Source organism: Nerophis ophidion, linkage group LG02 (genome assembly GCF_033978795.1).
Source record: "Nerophis ophidion isolate RoL-2023_Sa linkage group LG02, RoL_Noph_v1.0, whole genome shotgun sequence".
Taxonomy (NCBI): domain Eukaryota; kingdom Metazoa; phylum Chordata; class Actinopteri; order Syngnathiformes; family Syngnathidae; genus Nerophis; species Nerophis ophidion.
In genome coordinates, this window is record NC_084612.1 from 26,859,125 (window position 1) to 26,878,485 (window position 19,361).

At 39.7% G+C, this 19,361-nt stretch overlaps 1 protein-coding gene across 2 annotated transcripts in view; it reads left to right on the forward strand.

Annotated features, from left to right (window-relative positions):
• The window catches only part of elp4 (elongator acetyltransferase complex subunit 4), a 159,475-nt gene that overhangs the window by 85,711 nt on the left and 54,403 nt on the right, over positions 1-19,361 (forward strand). The window contains exon 10 of one of the 2 annotated variants that reach the window (XM_061880366.1): positions 1,689-1,749. The exons of the other annotated variant lie outside the window; for it this stretch is intronic. Coding sequence (XP_061736350.1) covers positions 1,689-1,749 — 61 coding nt within the window. The remainder of the gene's footprint in view (positions 1-1,688; positions 1,750-19,361) is intronic. 2 annotated transcript variants of the gene reach the window in all.

Sequence of the window (19,361 nt, forward strand, 5' to 3'; positions counted from 1 at the left end):
TAGCATAATGGTTGTGACTGGCAAATCATATCCCCTCATACTTATAAACAAAGTATTTTTTAGATCTTTGGCTTATGACTCATGTTATTGTTTTATCCTTGGTTGTGCAAGAATAATGGTATAATGTTGCCTTGGGAGTATGCACTTTTGCACACTTTAAATACTTTTAAAACTAGTATATGCATTCTTGGAAATTGTCTACTCTAATCAACATATGTATTTAAATACTCAGTTATGTTTTTTTAGACTTAAGAAAATATACTCATATTGTAGTTTGCATTGCACATCTGTATCCTGTATCCTAAAGGCCACAATGCACATGTCCGATTATCACATTCCATAGTTAACAATTGTGCTGAATAAAATTTTAATTTTTATGAATGAATTATTTCAGAGAAAGTTAAAAGTTGCCATGAAGGACAAAAAGTTTTGTGGTTGGGATGGTTCAAAGGTGGAATGTTGATCCAGTGCAGGAGCATCAAACTCAGGAAAGCTCTCTGCTTGGCTCCTAAAAATAACTTTCCCACACTCTCACGCTTAGTGTCCTGAAAAGGGAGGGGAGGGTTGAAAGGCGAAGTCACTATGTTTTTTGCTGCTTTTAAACGTGATTACTTCGTAAATTTCCGTTTTCCTTTTTTACTGAAAGTTTGTAGGATGCTACTTAATTAAGCAAATTAAATACAGTAGTTGAATACTGTCTGAAAGTAAAAGCTATAATGCTTTTCTCTGGTGTAATACTATTGTTTTATACTGCTAGTTAAATGTTTTCCCAGTAAGCAGTATGGTATGCATTGTGTGGTTGTTTCCATTGTAAAATGTCCCTTAAAATATGACCCATACCAGCAACTTTGTTGCACCCTTCCCTTGGGGTCTGGTTGCATTAGTACAGTGGTTCTCAAATGGGGGTACGCGAAGGTATGCCAAGGGGTACGTGAGATTTTTAATAAAATATTCTAAAAATTGCAACGATTAAAAAATCCTTTATGAATATATTTATTGAATAATATTTCAACAAAATATGGATATAAGTTCATAAACTGTGAAAAGAAATCCAACAATGCAATATTCAGTGTTGACAGCTAGATTTTTTGTGGACATGTTCCATAAATATTGATGTTAAAGATTTCTTTTTTTGTGAAGGCATGTTTAGAATTAAGTTCATGAATCCAGATGGATCTCTATTACAATCCCCAAAGAGGGCACTTTAAGTTGATGATTACTTCTTTCTGTAGAAATCTTTATTTATAATTGAATCACTTGTTTATTTTTCAACAAGTTTTTAATTATCTTTATATCTTTTTTTCCAAATAGTTCAAGAAAGACCACGACAAATGAGCAAAATTTTGCACTGTTATACAATTTAATAAATCAGAAACTGATGACTTAGTGCTTTATTTTACTTCGTTATCTCTTTTTTTCAACCAAAAATGCTTTGCTCTGTGTATGGGTACTTGAATTAAAAAAAATTCCCAGGGGGTACATCACTGAAAAAAGTTTAAGAACCACTGCATTAGTACACCAAAGTTCGTTTAAGTAGGGTAGTTACATGCTGTGGTTTGTTTATTGGAGTGCTGCACAATTAATACATTTTAATTCCTAACCCAATTTATTATGACGATGTTCATAAAAAGCAAATTGTTGTATCAATTTTCAACTCCATCATGTTTTGGACCTCCAATCTACTGTAGGCTCCTCTTCCTGCGAGAGCACTATCCAGTCTGCATCGACATTTGCGCTCCATACTTACATGTAAGTAGTTCCCATTTATTGAATCATTTGTGACTACAAATAAAATTTGCTCCTTCACAAATGCGAATTCGGGGTTTGTTCTCAAATTATAGTATAATGAAAGTTTTACCGTAAAATCTCCGCACAACACACCTGCTTTGCCAGACAAGACATGGCAGAAAGGTTCTATTGTGTCTATTTTGCAACTTTTTTCTTATATTTTAGTGAGGAGAGGTGTGCGTCTAAAGCAGGGCTATTCAACTGACTAAGCAGGGGCCGCATCCGGGCCAGGAATGGCATCAACTGGCTCCCCAAGTTCTGTTCAAAACTTAGGAGACAAACATTTTTGCAGCAATTTCTAACACAATCAAATCAAACTCTGTCTAAGAATTGTCATGCATATAAGATGTAGCACAAATTGCTTCACATTTAAAAAAAGATTAAAAACAGTGGTTCTTAAAATAAAAATAACAGTGAAGGTAGATAGTCCCCCAGTCCTTTGGAAATGTGGCCCCTAGAGCAATTAAGATGAATAGCCTTAATATAAAGTGAAAGAGGGGTGTGTCTTGCGTCATGCTTTTAATTAGTAATGCAATACAAGCGGTCATTATAGTTGAAGTATTTGGCTCATGAGTAGAGATCGCCTCCTCAAGCCCAGAAAGCCTTCATAAAGGCGTTTGCAAAATGTTATGTTTGTTGTTTGTTTCAATTACGCAGAATAAGCAGCTTTCATTTGTTTTCTTTTTTTTCACAGGAACTCTTTATTTACAACACTGCATGATACTCGTACTCACTCGTTTCTCCGTTAGTACTATCGTCAGAACTTTCTTTTTTCACTCTGCCTCTAAGTCCCCCAGGTAATGTAGTTACTATATGAGTACCGACACATAGAAAAACATCCAGAAGCAACAGTACCTGTATCACTTCCATAAGTGTTGATAACTTGAAGACACAGCTGACATGACACTCTTCAGTCCATTAGCAACACTTATGAAATATGTAAACCAGTGGTGTTCAAAGTGTGGCCCGAGGGCCTTTTGTGGACCGCAGGTTTTTTGTACCCTTAAAGGTGCCATATGTAACAATTTCATGGCAGGTCATCATTAAATAGCCCTGATATGTCAAAAGGCATTAAAGAAGTAATGTCATTTTCGAATACCTTTATAACTGGTAACGGTAGTTCAGCCCGGATATGCTTATTTCAAAATTGGATTTACAGCCCCGAAAAATTTGTATTGTTTTCATTTCGATGCCCCGTCCTCCACCGTTTTACCAATTAGAAAGTCAGTGAGTGTGTCACATCCAGGTTGCCAGTTACGCACCACCATTTTCGTCGGGCTCCTGCCACTGGTAAAGTTACTAAATATGTCAGACCTTAGAAAATCTAAAAGCATTGTTCCGATTCTCAACTGATTCATGACAAAGCCAGGAACAAAACGAGGATTTGTATCGGGGATGCCTTGCATATATAGATAGATAGTACTTTATTGATTCCTTCAAGAGAGTTCCCTCAAGAAAATTAAAATTCCCGCAGCAATATACAGAATTAAGATAGAATTCAAAGTATGCCTTTGAAAAATGGAGATGATTAAGGGCGGAGAAGATTTTTTCATCCGACACCAAACTTGCTAATTTCCTCCTTGATATGTAAGTAAGGCATTTGCATTTTCTTATTACTTGTAATAAATGAAAATAGACATTTCGTATGTAAACTATATTGTCCGATAAAGTCTATGATCCTGTCTAACTAAGCTAGTATGTTCGTACAACGACTGCTTAGGAGCAAAGCAACATCACACTCGTGTAGCTTAGCATGCTAGCCCGGTCAATGACACATCGTCACATAGGCTAACGGGGAAATATATATGCCCGTTAGCCTGTATGTCGATGTGTCATCCAGCTGATACGATGATGAAATGCGTTCCAACATGGCTAATTTCGGTTTCTGGTACATATGGGGTGGTTTTTGCTTGGCACAATATAATGCATTATGTGTAATGACTTTGTGTATTGACAGGGTAGTAGGCTACATGATTTATGCCTAACTTGGTCTTTGCGTAACGTGGGTTTGCTCATAGAATTGCACTCTGCACTGAAAGATGGTGATGTGCGTACATGGAAGAGAATGCAGTGCGTCAGGTTGTATGCAACATGGAGTTATGATGAACAAAATGTGGAAGTAATTTTACTGTTGGCCTTGGTTTGCCAAAGTAGGAATACGCGATACATATTATATATAATTATTTCGATGGGCAGCACGGTGACAGAGGGGTTAGTGCGTTTGCCTGACAATACAAAGGTCCTGGGTTCGATCCTGCGCTCGGGATCTTTCTGTGTGGAGTTTGCATGTTCTCCTCGTGACAGCGTGGGTTCCGTCCTGGTACTCAGGCTTCCTCCCACCTCCAAAAACATGCACTGGGGATAGGTTGATTGGCAACACTAAATTGGCCCTAGTGTGTGAATGTGAGTGTGAATGTTGTCTGTCTGTGTTGGCCCTGCTATGAGGTGACGACTTGTCCAGGGTGTAAAACGCCTTCCGCCCGACTGTAGCTGGGATAGGCTCCAACGCCCTCCGCGACCCCTAAGGGAATAAGCGGTAGGAAATGGATGGATGGATAATTATTCCAATGGTGGTCCATGCGATCAAACTAGACATTTTAGCTGAGTAATGCCAACAATCTAAAAAAAAAAAAAAAATTGCAATACTATTTCTGGCTACATTCCTACATCTGGCACCTTTAAAACATTGTTGGAATAAAAATCCACAAAGAAAAATAATCAAAATGAAAAAATAGATTAAATTGATATTATGAGGAAAAGCTACATTGTTGATACAAATAATGAAAAACGTCACAAATATTTGTCTTCAAATCTATGTATAATGTTTCTTATAATAAATAGAAACATTATAATTAATAAAGAAATATTAGCCTATTTCATCCCAATATTAGCCTATTTCAGCAACCGCCACACCCTGTGGTCTTTTACAGTTTTTTTTACCAAACAAATCAAAATCGTGAAGGAAAATTACATTTTCAGTGAAAAGAAAACAGGATTTAATTTTTGGCCAAAATTGTGCTGCCCTAATTAATTGTTCGACTCTGTGTTGACTGAATGAAAAAAAAGCAACGGTACCACTTACAAATATGTTCAGTTGTAACAGAAAGAGACATTTATATACATATAACCATGTCATTTTATCTATCCCATCGCCATACCGTTCTCAGAGCCCATAGTGAAAACCGATCTAATCTGGTTATCGATTCAAACTGTACCATTGAACTTGGTCGATGTGTTGTTTTTCTACAATTCCACTTACACTGCAGGTTATTGACTTCCCTTCCGTCTTTAGATATCTGTAGATGTTATGATCCGTTGCCCAGATCATAGTTTGTTTACGTTTATTTAGGTTTTGATTCACTCGTGGTTTAAGTTCTGTTTCAGCACCCCTGTTTTGTGTTTCTTGGTTGACATGGGTGCTGATTGTTTTCACCTGCCTCTGATTAGTGTTCTGGACACTCACCTGTTCCTGGGCACTAATACGAGAGCTATTTAGTCCTGCCTGTTGCTACTGTTTTTATCTGTTGCCCGGATCATAGATTGTTTATGATTATTTAGGTTGAAAACAATCAGCATCCATGACAACCAAGAAACACAAAACGAGTGCTGAAACTGAACTTAAACCACAAGTGAATAAAAACCCTGAATAAATATAAACAAACTATGACTCCGGCAACGGATCATAATAGTGGATATACTAAATGTCAGCTCCTATAAGAAAAGAAGACAACTTTTTCCAGATGGTGCTAAAGCTGTGACGGTTGTCTCGCTCTCCTGAGTTTTATTGTGAAAAATATTTGTGAGGAGTGAGGCATTGAAAGATTGTTGAATTAATCAGTCAGTTACACCACAAGAAGTGCTTTGAAATGCTCGTTCAGTGTTCATTTAGCCGTTTTCTATTTTCTGCTTTCTCTGTCTTGAATGAGTGCTTGCTTTATGAAAACAAATTGGGTCCCTTAATTCTGTCTATCTTCAACCACATAAAGGCATTTGTTTCAGCTAATCACGGGACCTACTTAACCCCTGCCACCGTGAATATGGTTCTATTTAAAAAGGATTCACCCGACAGTCAACACAGAGTTGTTTAAAGCAGTGTCAGCCATTGAAGGATGTTGGCTGGCAGCTGAATGTAGCAGCACTCATGAATTTTATGGAGGCAAGTGTCCATGTCCTTCAGAGTTCACAGGTGGCTATTGAAAGGCCAGGCTAGAGGATGGAGAATAGTTAGGGCACGTATAGACGCCTGAATAGACTTTAATTGGGCGCTGTGGAGAAGTCAAAGGGCCACGCGAAGGACAAGTCTGCACTTCAAAAGGCAAGTTGGAGGGCAAGATTGAAAAGTTTGTGACCTCCTCAACAAGTTTCGGAGTCAGCAGAGTAGAAAAATAGGAACATGGATTTGTTTTGCATTTTAAGATCACTCTAACAAACCTATGTGTAAAGGTGGGGGAGACCCCGGGTGGGAGAATACTCCCGTGTGTGGCTTAACCAAACTCTCCTTTTGTCCCTAACAATGATGAGTGATGATGAGTGACAGGGGTGTTAGGAGTGCGATCTGGGGAATAGAATGTGCCTAGGCAGTGTTCACTGAAACTCACAAAAGGTCAAATCAGAGACAGGACTATTATGCATTTTCGAAAAATACTGTATACACCATATTTGTGTCTCATGGATATACTTGTCTGTTAAACGGCGCACAGCTGTTGTTGGTTTTTCCTGCATAATGAACGTTTATTTATTTCATTAAACACACAGATTTAGCACCCGGTCTATGACAAGTCCATGTTTATGAGCATGTAATTGCTATCAGATGTAGTAATGCCTTAATGAAAATGAATCCATGATCATTAATAATCAGATTTTTTTTTTTTATTTACACAATAAATCTTGTTTGGAGTGTAGAATGACTCAAAAGCCCCCACAATGTTGGCCAATGCATTTCAGGAAGTTTGTTCGAGTAGTGTCACCATTGGACAAGTGGTTAATTGAGCAATGATCCGCTAGTGACAGGGTACGGAACCAAAAAACCCATTATGGAAGACACTAAACAGCACGTTGGCCCTCTTGATGGAAAATATGAATACAAAAAAAATCTGACGGAACAATCGTCCATGCACACACACTACAGAAAGTAGATATCTTTAACATTACCATAATGTTAAAGGTGTTTAATGTGTTGCTTTATGTCTTGAGTCTCTTTGCTTATACTAAATTAAAGAACAATGTAAGATTTAAAAAACTAATTGAATTACGTGTTTAAAAAAATACATAATAATACATCAGCCAGACTTTTCAGTGGATATATTGTATAACTTGTTTGTCATTCATCTGCTCAATATTTTACGTTCATCACTGGTTTTAATAAACCAAAGTGACAGCAGCTGGGTTTCCTTTTTAGCATGTTGAGTTGTTGTCTCTTGTCAACAATACAAAATTAATCGGGAGGTGTGATCTAAAGAGAAAGTATATGTTTTGGACCAAAGGACAGTTCAGGCTGCCAAAGGAGATAGTAAATACAAATGTCATTATTGATTTTTATTGGTTGTGAAATTATGTTAAAAAGTCCAAATTAAACAAGTGGAGATACAAGTTTTTCATCAAACAAAAATATTGTGTAGATTTTAAACCTATCTGCACCACAATGTCTGTCTGTTTTTTTCCTGGTTAATGAGTCACCCTTCCGCAAAGTTTTGTGGACATTCGTATTTTTTGCGTAATCCAATACTTGCAGACACAACGTCCCTGATGGAGGTAATAGCAGCAAGTTCTGTAATGCCAACCAAACCAAAGCACTTATCGGTATATCCCGTTTTGCAGAAAGTAAGATAACATGCACAGTAGTTATTTTGTTGCCCAATATCTATACATTCTGCTTACACAGACCAACAACACACATAGCCGACACATCTCCAACACACACACACACACATTATGCCCGAATGCTAGCTTAGGAAGCGGAGGACATGCGTGCAAGAGTTTCCCAGGAGGCAACTGTAGACCGAGGCTTCTGAAGGCCCGGGGATGGCTCGAAATAGGCGGTTAGCAAAGAACCAGTATTTTTTTTTTTTTTGCCTTCTCTCTTCCTTCCCCTCCCCCTTTCATAGCTCAGTCAGTGATCATAATGGTTGGTGACAGCTCACCTCTCCCTAGCGTGCCTACGGTCCTCGGAGCGTTAGACCCCCCCGACGTAACCCCACCACCACGCCCCCAAGTCCCGGGAGGCCACAAAGGTTACTCCATATGTTAGTCTGCAAATTCTTATGAATCATTTTTTAAACTTCTTCTTATCCACATTATGCTTTTGAGTCTCGAACATTTTGTATGTGTCAGGTCTTGATGATTTATCATTGTTTTTGTTCGTCATTTTTATGTGATTGTCCATGATGGAGCCTGTCGCTGTTTTGTGCTTTGTCATCATCAGCTCTTTTTTTGTCACTGATTTGTGACTCTGTGGTTTGAAAATATCCTGGGCCTTCCACATAATAAAATAAGCTTTTTGGCCTAGGGTGTTTGTAAAGAGGGTGTCGTTACCAAACACTTAAATCAAAATGTCTCAAATTAATTACTATGTTTTATTTCAGTATTCGGTGTTGGGGCTGACTGAGTGACTCAATTTATAACGGATATAATCTGCTCACTGTCAAAAAGAGGAAAGACCCAATTTGGCATACCTCATTAGACCAATCTCATAGGACACGGCAGAAACAGCCTCCTCCCATGTTCATCCTTTAAATGCTCCCAAGTCTTGTAAGCAGAGTGAAGATGTAATGTACAAAATTATGATTAAATTAGTAGACTGCATTTAGTGCACCCGGTGTACTTTGAGTGTGTGGACGCCAGTGCAAGCTAACTGGCCAAAGCAAACTGTAAAAAAAGTAGTGGGTGTATCGAGGAGGAGGGTTTGCGTGTGGAGATGGGCGAGGGGTAGAGCACAAAAGCATGTGTAGTGGTGAATATTGGAGTAGGCAGAGTGGTAGCAAGGTCACTCTATGTGCACACTGAAGTGCTTTCCCTCCTCAAACTCAAACTTGCTTGTTCTTTTCCCATCAGTTTTATTTGTTGTTTTTTTTTTTTCAGGCACTGCTCTTCTTTACTCTTTTTTTTTCCTTTTAATTTGATTGATCGGTCACTTTTTCATGTGCACTGCACTCATATTCCAAAATAACATCCTTAACATGTTTATAATGAATTTTGGCTTTTCTGACTTATTAATATTGAAATGTTGCATACTCGTGTTGAAAAATGCCAAAATGTCAAATGATAGGGGGCCATGCATTCGAGCACAAGCTTGCCCGCAGTGTTTGATGCCATGTCCATGGGTTTTTGCCGTCTGGCTACGTTGTGACATAACAGTAGGACTGGACGATATAGCAAAAATAAAAATAGCAGTTAACCTTTTGCTATCATCCTATTTTGATTAGTATCACTATTATTATTATGTTTTAATTAAAGCTGGATTTTCTTATGCCGGATTATAGCGAGTACCGTTGCATCCCTACTGTTTAACACGGCGGTATCTTGTAACAGACATTTCTGCCATGTTTGATCAAGGTGACAACTGTCATTTTGTTCATATATATAAAATTATGCTTACGAGAGGTGCAACGGTACAGGTAGCCCACGTTCCAGTCCGTACCTCGGTTTTAGGGCCATGGTTATGCTTCTTTTTTTGTACCTTTTGTGGGAGTCAAAACAACTTTTTTCCATCAATTTATGTATTTATTTTTTTTGCTGGTCATCAAAAAGTGCATTCGGCAGTAAAAAAAAAGTATCAGTGGTGTACTGAATACTGCAAGACTTTTACTTCAAGTTAACTTTTACTTAACAACACTTTGAACAGTTTATTCGTATTCTTTAATTACTTTTATGCATCAGTGCTTCTCACCGGTGCTTTGGCAAATGGCAAGCGGTGACCCAGATTGTAGAGTTTTTTGAAAACTCAAATACTGTAGCATATATTGAATACGATTACATTAAAGCAGGGGTCTCAAACATGCGGCCCGCGGGCCAATTGCGGCCCTACGAGACGTTATCACGCTTTGATATGACATGTTGATGTTGGTGCGGCCCGCGAGTTCAATATGAACAGCGCTTGATAGGTCAAGCTTGCCAACATCCCCAATTTTCCCGGGAGACCCCTGAATTTCAGGGCACCAATTCTCTCGACACCCCTGACAATTCTTACCGGATCAACAATATTCAGGGAGTGCCATAATGGCACTGCCTTTAGCACCCCCTACATCCTGAACTGACAGTGTTCATGCCCAGTTGTATGTTGAATTTGGCCATGTGAGACGCACGTGTGTAATTGCAAGATATATTTGATCAACAGCTACACACGTCACACTACGGGTGGCCGTAAAATAACTTTTAACACTATTACATATATGTGCCAGACTATGAACCCACACCAAACAAGAATGACAAACACATTTCGGGAAAACATATGCATCGTAACACAACATAAACACACCAGAACAATTACCCAGAATCCCATGCAGACCTGACTCTTCCGGGCTACAATATACACACCACTGCTACCACCAACCCCCCACTCCCCCACCCTCCCTACTTGCGTCGATTGAGGTGTTGTATATTGTAGCCCTGCAAGGTATTCTGGGTATTTGTTCTCTTGTGTTTAAGTTGTTTTAAGGTGCGGAAATTCTCCCAAAAAAGGTTTGTCATTCTTGTTTGGTGTGGGTTCACACTGTGGCAGCACTATGCCATCAGTTTCTGATTTATTAAATTGTATAACGGTGCAAAATATTGCTCATTTGAAGTGGTGTTTCTTGAACTATTTGGAAAAAAAGATATAAAAATAACTAAAAAAAACTTGTTGAAAAATAAACAAGTGATTCGATTATAAATAAAGATTTCTACACTATAGAAGTAATCATCAACTTAAAGTGCCCTCTTTGGGGATAGTAATAGAGATCCATCTGGATTCATCAACTTAATTCTAAACATTTCCTCACGAAAAAATAAATCTTTAACATCAATATTTATGGAACATGTCCACAAAAAGTCTAGCTGTCAACACAGAATGTTGGATTGTTGTAATTTTTTTTCACAGTTTACGTACTTACATTCATATTTTGTTGAACTATTATTAAATAAACTAATGTATAAAGGATTTATGAATTGTTGCTGTTTTTTAGAATGTTTTTGATAAATCTCACTTGTCCCTTGGCTTACCTTCAAGTTCCTCCAGGAGTCCGCGCACCCCCAAAGGAAGACTACTGCTCCACTACATGTCATCACGCACGCTTTTATATCACACAACCAATATGCCGGCTCTGTATCATGTTGTGTGGGACTTGAGCAGAACCACGTCAGTGGCTGCAAGACGTACTTGTTCAACAGCCATACAGGTCACACTGAGGGTGGCCGTATAAACAACTTTAACACTGTTACAAATGTGCGCCACACTGTGAACCCACACCAAACAAGAATGAAAAACCCTTTTTGGGAGAATTTCCGCACCCTAACACAACTTAAACACAAGAGAACAAATACCCAGAACACCTTGCAGGGCTACAATATACAACACCTCAACCGACGCAAGTAGGGATGGTGGGGGTTTGGTGGTAGCAAGGGTGTGTATATTGTAGCTCGGAAGAGTCAGGTCTGCATGGGATTCTGGGTAATTGTTCTGGTGTGTTTATGTTGTGTTACGATGCGGATGTTCTCCTAAAATGTGTTTGTCATTCTTGTTTGGTGTGGGTTCACAGCCTGGCACATATTTGTAACAGTGTTAAAAGTTTTTTTACGGCCACCCTTAGTGTGACGTGTGTAGCTGTTGATCAAATATATCTTGCAATTACACACGTGCGTCTCACATGGCCAGATGCAACATACAACTGGGCTTGCACGCTGTCAGTTCAGGATGTAGGGGGCGCTAAAGGCAGTGCTATTATGGCACTCCCTGAATATTGTTGATATGGTAAAAGTTGTCAGGGGCTTCGAGAGAATTGGTGCCCTGAAATTCAGGGGTTTCCCGGGAAAATTGGGGACATTGGCAAGCTTGACCTATCAAGCACCGTTCATATTGAACTTGCGGGCTGTACCAACATTAAATTGTCATATCAAAGCGCGGGCCGCATAATAACGTCTCGTGGGCCGCAATTGTCCCGCGGGCCGCATGTTTGAGACCCCTGATCAAAGCCATACATCACCAAGTCCAATGCAAGGAGTTGAATGCAGTGGTTACTACAAGTTTGGATTACAACTTGAAATAATAATATATAGAGATATACGCTGAAGTAACTATGACAAAAATGTCACAATCGTCTAAAATTACAAAAGTTGTTAGGAGCAAGCTTGGAAGAAGGCAAGATTGTTCTATAAGTATCTCCGCCATGCCTTCATGGTTTGATTTCAAATTCCCAGGACTTATGGAGATCTTGAGTACACCAAAACTTGTACCAATTGGTAATAAAAGTTGGTTTTGCATATTACACTGATTGTAATCTACATTTAACACACTTTTTGTTTTCTAGATAATATGTATTAGATATGTTTTCATGTCAATTTTGTCTTATTTTTTTTCCACAGTCACGTTTATAATAGGTTTTTGAGTCTCTCTACAAGATGTTCGTTTGTGGAGGCGTTCCCAAATTGAAACCGCCCACACCCAACCATCTCCAAAACTGTCATAATTTATATTTTCCAAATGCACACTGTTAATACTGTATATGTAAGTTGAACATCACCTCTATTTGTTCTTTTTCAGTCACAATAGAAAATAAACTTCATAAACAATTTATAGATTTGCAGGTCACAACATTAAGTACAGTTGCCCATTCTCCGATTGATACGGAGCTGCATCAAAAAAAGCTGCTTTTATCAACTTTTATGTTGCTGCAAGTCGCATGGCATGTCAAAATAAAATAAACGTTATCCTTCCTTGTCTTGTGTTTCCTAAAACTAAGTCGCAATGTCACCGTGTTTTTGGAGTTACGCAGCTAACTCGAAATCTCGGTGGCCTCAATGTGGTGGACAAATAAACACGGAATTATATATTTTGTAGCCATAGAGCAGGCGTTAGAGCATGAAACGTGAAGGAATATACAGAAGCTCCAGCATAGGCAGTCTCAAATCAGCAAAGGTGTGGAAAGATTACCGACACAACATGTCAAGAATGATCACAAATGCACGTGTCTATCTGTGACATCAGAAATGGCCCATTGTTAAGAAATTACTACCTAATGTTACCAAGCGGTCAAGTGCTTCCCACAATGTGCAAGCTTACACGCAAATGCAATACCCTTTTTATTAGATGCTTTGGCATTGTTCATAACAGGACGGCGTGGCGCAGTGGAAGAGTGGCCGTGCGCAACCCGAGTGTCCCTGGTTCAAATCCCACCTAGTACCAACCTCGTCACGTCCGTTGTGTCCTGAGCAAGACACTTCACCCTTGCTCCTGATGGGTGCTGGTTGGCGCCTTGCATGGCAGCTCCCTCCATCAGTGTGTGAATGTGTGTGTGAATGGGTAAATGTGGAAGTAGTGTCAAAGCGCTTTGAGTACCTTGAAGGTAGAAAAGCGCTATACAAGTACAACCCATTTATTTATTTATTTATATTGTAACAACATTAATAAGAGGAAAACCATCATAGGTCCTATAATGACTTTTAATGACTTTTTTTATTCAACTTAACTGCTGAGCCCAATTTGTCCCATACACAAAAAACAAAGCTGTACGCAGACATAACAGCGCTGCTCTGGGAATCAATTTACAGGGTTAGAAAATGCAAGATAAGTACCACAGGGCATGTGTGCAGTGTCCTAGCATCCTCCCTAAACAGCTTGCAGGGTAAAGCAGAGTCTCAGCCACAACCCACATATCACCACATGTGTTGTTTGGGGATGCATGCTGCATGTACCCTGGGCACGCAATCATTTTATTTTCCTTTTTACTGGATTTGTCTTATTTCCTTACTGATAGTCCCCCTTTCAGAAAGTCATAGCCCGGTGTAAAAGTTAAAGACCATTTTCAGTAATATGCTGCTAACAGATACTGCATCATGGTGTACAAAAATAAAGGCCTTCTTGATAAGGAAGTCGGTGACTCATTTGCATGGATCTTTTTTTTTACTAAAGCGTGAAGGCTAGGGCTGCAACAATTATTGATTCAACCAATTAAAAAAAGCTTTAATCTATTTTATGTCGCTTTGATTAGTTGTTTAATGATTGTAACTTATTAAATACAAACCAAATGGAGTGCCTGGAACTTCAAATTTGAAGACATTGTTGTTGTTTTTTTGTATGGCCACTGCATTGATAGAGCAAATAAAGAGCGGTGGTGTGTGGATAATGTGATCTGGGTGGCACAGATTTTACATTTTTTTTAATCAATGCACACATGGTAAAAGTGCATTGTCAATGTTGGTGATGTTCATTTATTATGAAAAAAAAAGAATGAAGGCCATGTCAACTATTTTCTCTGAAATATGCATTGAGACTATAAAGTGTGTTTTATGTCATTACTCGATTATTCGAACAAATTAATCAACAGATTACTCGATTATTAAAATAATTGATAGCTGCAGTATTAGTAAAGGCCTTGTTCACCTTGCTTCACCTTGTTAAACTGATTTTACTAGTCTGTAATGTTTTAGATAATTGTTGTTTCTGCAAGCAATTTCTGTCACAAAGAAGTTGTTTTCATCAAACGCTGAGTTGAGTTGACATAACTTTGAATAATATTTTCCTATTACATTCCTTTTGTGAGCTTGTGAGACTCTGCCCGGGCATGCTTATTTTAAACCAAAACCGCAAACCAAAAGTTATTGTAAGCACACTGACTCAAACCACAACAAGCGTACTTACATTTAAAGATAGCAAACTTTGGGGAAAACTATTGTACTTGTACTGTAACACTTTCTAAATGACTCATCACTGCAATTTCTATCGATAATCAGATTGATACTGGTCATACCTTCACAATCCATCCATACCACCCACTTTACCTTTTATTAGCACCTAATTACATCATATGTTTGAATTATCACACTGACAGCTTCCCCTTTCAATTGAAATTCCATTAAAACAAAGTGCAAATCATAAAAAATTACAAACCCATTATTAGTATGGAAATTAGCACCGTGATGCTTGTTATTTGAGTGACAGCTCAAGACATTCGTGGTTCATTGCACTGTATTTAAGATATGTTTTATGTTTTTCAAACTCCATATTTGCCACATTATCCTCGGGTGGCAGCTCGCACCTTGTTAGTATTTAAGACGTATTTCACCCAATTTTACTGGATTGTGACGGCAGTCGCAACTCCCTCATAACAGGGAGGTGTCGTCTGCTGACAGATCACTGTCTGGATGAGGGAGCACAGCAGCATCCCACCTCATTACCGTAGCAACACACTAACCAAGAGACCGACACACTACTTGCTGTGATTAAGATGTAAATTTTCTCTAATTGGAATGTAAATTCATACGTTTATATGAAGACGTCAGCTGTCAGTTTGCAATATTGTGTCCTTTTCTCTGCCTCTCCCCTGTTCCCCAGGCAGGGGACGAGGTGCCTGTAATCTGTATCATACTCCCAGCAGCTCCATCCTGGGATTTGCCGTTTGTTTAATGCCAGCTCCATTGTCCTTCATCCAGCCCATCATTGTAATTCTCCCCATTCATGTTTCTGTGTTTTGTCACCGTCTCATTTGCTCTCTTTACCTGTGTTTGTTTCCCCACGCATGGCTGAACCGCCTGGGCTTTGGGGACGGAGACGGGGACAGGGAGGGTGGGCGTGCGGGCGTTTGAGATTGGGCCCGGGTCATTGGGTGGCCGTATTTTGTGTGTGCATCGATTACTTCTGCTGAATGTTCCTGAATACAAATAAGTCTGCCACTTTGAGAGGAAGCACATGTATCTGAAGTAATTAATTTTACCCTTGAATGCCAGCTGTGGTGTTGGTGTGACGTGTTCCAAATTGAGCTTTCTCACCAAAAAGGTGTTAATTTAGGGATTTGGCAGATGAAATAAGTGTGTTTGCCAATATGTATTATGTCCAAACAAACCAAATGTGTCTTTTTTGTAGAGCTAATTCAAAGCCTGTTGTGGTTTAGCGACCAAACTCACACATGTGAGAAAGTCACACAATACTGGCACAAATTCTATACACAAAATATTAGTGTCAGTTTACCACTGAAGGGTAAAATTAATTTACGATGGTTTTGTGGGGATAATCTTGTAAAAGAAAAAGCTTTTTTTTTTTTAAATAATCAACATGACAGAGTGATTATTGAATTAATCACTTCGTATATTACCCCCTAATATTTATTACAAGACTCCTTACATAGACTCTACTTGAGTATATCCATCCATCCATCCATTTTCTACCGCGTATTCCCTTTTGGGGTTGCGGGGGGCGCTGGCGCCTATCTCAGCTACAATCGGGCGGAAGGCGGTGTACACCCTGGACAAGTCGCAACCTCATCGCAGGGCCAACACAGATAGACAGACAAAATTCACACTCACATTCATACACTAGGGCCAATTTAGTGTTGCCAATCAACCTATCCCCAAGTATAGTAATTTCTAAATTTATTTAGTTAGTCTAATAATGAATAGATAAATACTTTATGAATGAACGAGTTAAAATCTAAATACCATATATTACACTATCCTTTACTGCATTTAATTATGCTTCTTCCTTTGTCAAGCGTTGTAGTCTAGTTGACCCAAATGCAGTGGTACTGCAACTCAAAATATTAAAAAAACAGTCCCGACTGTTGAAATGAATTTGAATAAATTCAATTAGTGCTTGGGCTCCCCAAAACACAACAATGTTAACATGTAACATTTATTTTGAGAAGAAAAACTAACCATTCCATATGAAATATTGTATGAAAAACTAAACAGTTAGGGATGTAACAATAAACAGTATAATGATAAACTGCGGTTAGTAATACTGTTTAAATTTTTGATTACCGAAAAACCGTCATTTATTAATGCATTTAGGCAACGCTGCTAACTTCCAGGAAACGGAGTCACAGCAGCGCTGGCGCATGCGCACTAGCGTCCTTAAGCTTGAAAATCATGGCGGACTACACAGAATTTGCTACGGAGAAATCCCTTGGAGTGTAGAGAGCAGAGCGCTTTGTCTAATTAATTTTCCCTTGCTTCATTTTGGTGGAGTCTCGGCATGCGTTTAAGAGCGCCCTGTTGTTTTTATATGGCGACAGGTGTGGACAATATTGGTGACAGACGCATTTGTCCCACATTAAAATTACACAACGAAGAAGAAAACTGCGTGGTGTAGCTTTTATTTTATCAATACAGTGTTCATCAGCTGCTGTGACTAAGACTTACCGCCGTGAGGAAACATGCAGCACTCAATGTGTTGCCACAGTTTGTTTATACAGTTTGTTTACTGGCATGCTCATGCGTCCTTCATTTAACTGCGACCTTTATCAGTGTTCAAATAACATGAATACTACCTATGATGTTTTGTCATCTCATCGAATTTTTAACGCTGGCTCTGAAGATTGTGTATTCCATGTGAGGTATCACTCCCGTTTACTTTTGTTGGCCAAACTGTTGCACTGAAGCACTAGGAGGTGGTGTTAGAGAAGAACAAAGCTTGTTTATGTGACTTTATCTTCATTAGCCATACTGCTTTGAGTTTTGTATTGATATCAAAAAGTGAACACAATGTTTTTGGTACATTACTTGTGTTTCTGATTCATTTCAAAGTTACTACTTTAAACCAAACTTTCATGTGACATAGCATTTGGTTAATATTTCATTGTGTATATTTAATTCCAATATGACATATTCCTGCTCAAACTCTTATTTTGTATCTACATGGACAAAAAGTGCAGTTACATCTTTTGGCCATCAGGTGCCAGCTTTCAAAATTCTGACATAGGTTTTTTTTGTGTATCTTGTTTGTCCATAAAGTGCACAATTTTCACATTTATTTTATTTAATTATATAATTTTGTTTCTGCCAGTTTATTTTGTTTAAAATGCTTTTGTTGTTTTCATATACACATTCAATTTCTGCTTGAGGTCCATGAAACAGTGTTTTTATTAACAATTATGTTTCTTCTACAAATGAAATCATTTTGAATGTGTTATTTGTCTATTTTAAATAAAACCTGGTTAAAATATTTCAATAGTACTTTTTGAAAATGTTGAGCACATCTAAAAATACAATAACAATAATGATAACCTTGATAATTTTGGTCACCATAATAACTCATTAAACTCCTCTCTGAGCTGCCACCTTATCGTGGTAGAGGAGTTTGCGTGTCCCAATCATCCTAGGAGCTATTTTGTCCGGGGGCTTTATGCCCCCTGGTAGTGTCTCCCAAGGCAAACAGGTTCTAGGTGAGGGATCAGATAAAGAGCAGTTCGAAGACCTTTTTGAAGAAGAAAAAACATAGACCCAGATTTCCCTCGCCCAGACGCGGGTCACCGGGGCCTCCCTCTGGAGCCAGGCCCAGAGGTGGGGCACGATGGCGAGCGCCTAGTGGCCGGGCCTGTTCCCATGGGGCCCGGCCGGGCACAGCCCGAAGAGGCAACGTGGGTCACCCCTCCAATGGGCTCACCACCCATAGCAGGGGCCATAGAGGTCGGGTGCAATGTGAGCTGGGTGGCAGTCGAAGGCAGGGCACTTGGCGGTCTGATCCTCGGCTACAGAAGCTAGCTCTTGGGACGTGGAACATCACCTCACTGGGGGGGAAAGAGCCTGAGCTAGTGCGCGAAGTTGAGAAGTTCCGGCTGGATATAGTCGGACTCACTTCGACGCACAGCAAGGGCTCTGGAACCAGTTCTCTCGAGAGGGACTGGACCCTCTTCCACTCTGGCGTTGCCGGCAGTGAGAGGCGACGGGCTGGGGTGGCAATTCTTGTTGCCCCCCGGCTCAAAGCCTGCACGTTGGAGTTTAACCCAGTGGACGAAAGGGTAGCCTCCCTCCGCCTTCGGGTGGAGGGACGGGTCTTGACTGTTGTTTGTGCTTATGCACCAAACAGCAGTTCAGAGTACCCACCCTTTTTGGGAGCACTCGAGGGAGTACTGGAAAGTGTTCCCCCGGGTGATTCCCTTGTCCTACTGGGGGACTTCAACGCTCACGTTGGCAACGACAGTGAAACCTGGAGAGGCGTGATTGGGAAGAATGGCCGCCCGGATCTGAACCCGAGTGGTGTTTTGTTATTGGACTTTTGTGTTCGTCACAGTTTGTCCATAACAAACACCATGTTCAAACATAAGGGTGTCCATATGTGCACTTGGCACCAGGACACCCTAGGCCGCAGTTCAATGATTGATTTTGTAGTTGTGTCATCGGATTTGCGGCCTTATGTTTTGGACACTCGGGTGAAGATTGTGAGGGTCTGCTGGGAACGTCTGGCAGAGTCTCCTGTCAGAGAAAGTTTCAATTCCCACCTCCGGAAGAACTTTGAACATGTCACGAGGGAGGTGCTGGACATTGAGTCCGAGTGGACCATGTTCCGCACCTCTATTGTCGAGGCGGCTGATCGGAGCTGTGGCCGCAAGGTAGTTGGCGCTTGTCGGGGCGGCAATCCTAAAACTCCTTGGTGGACACCAGCGGTGAGG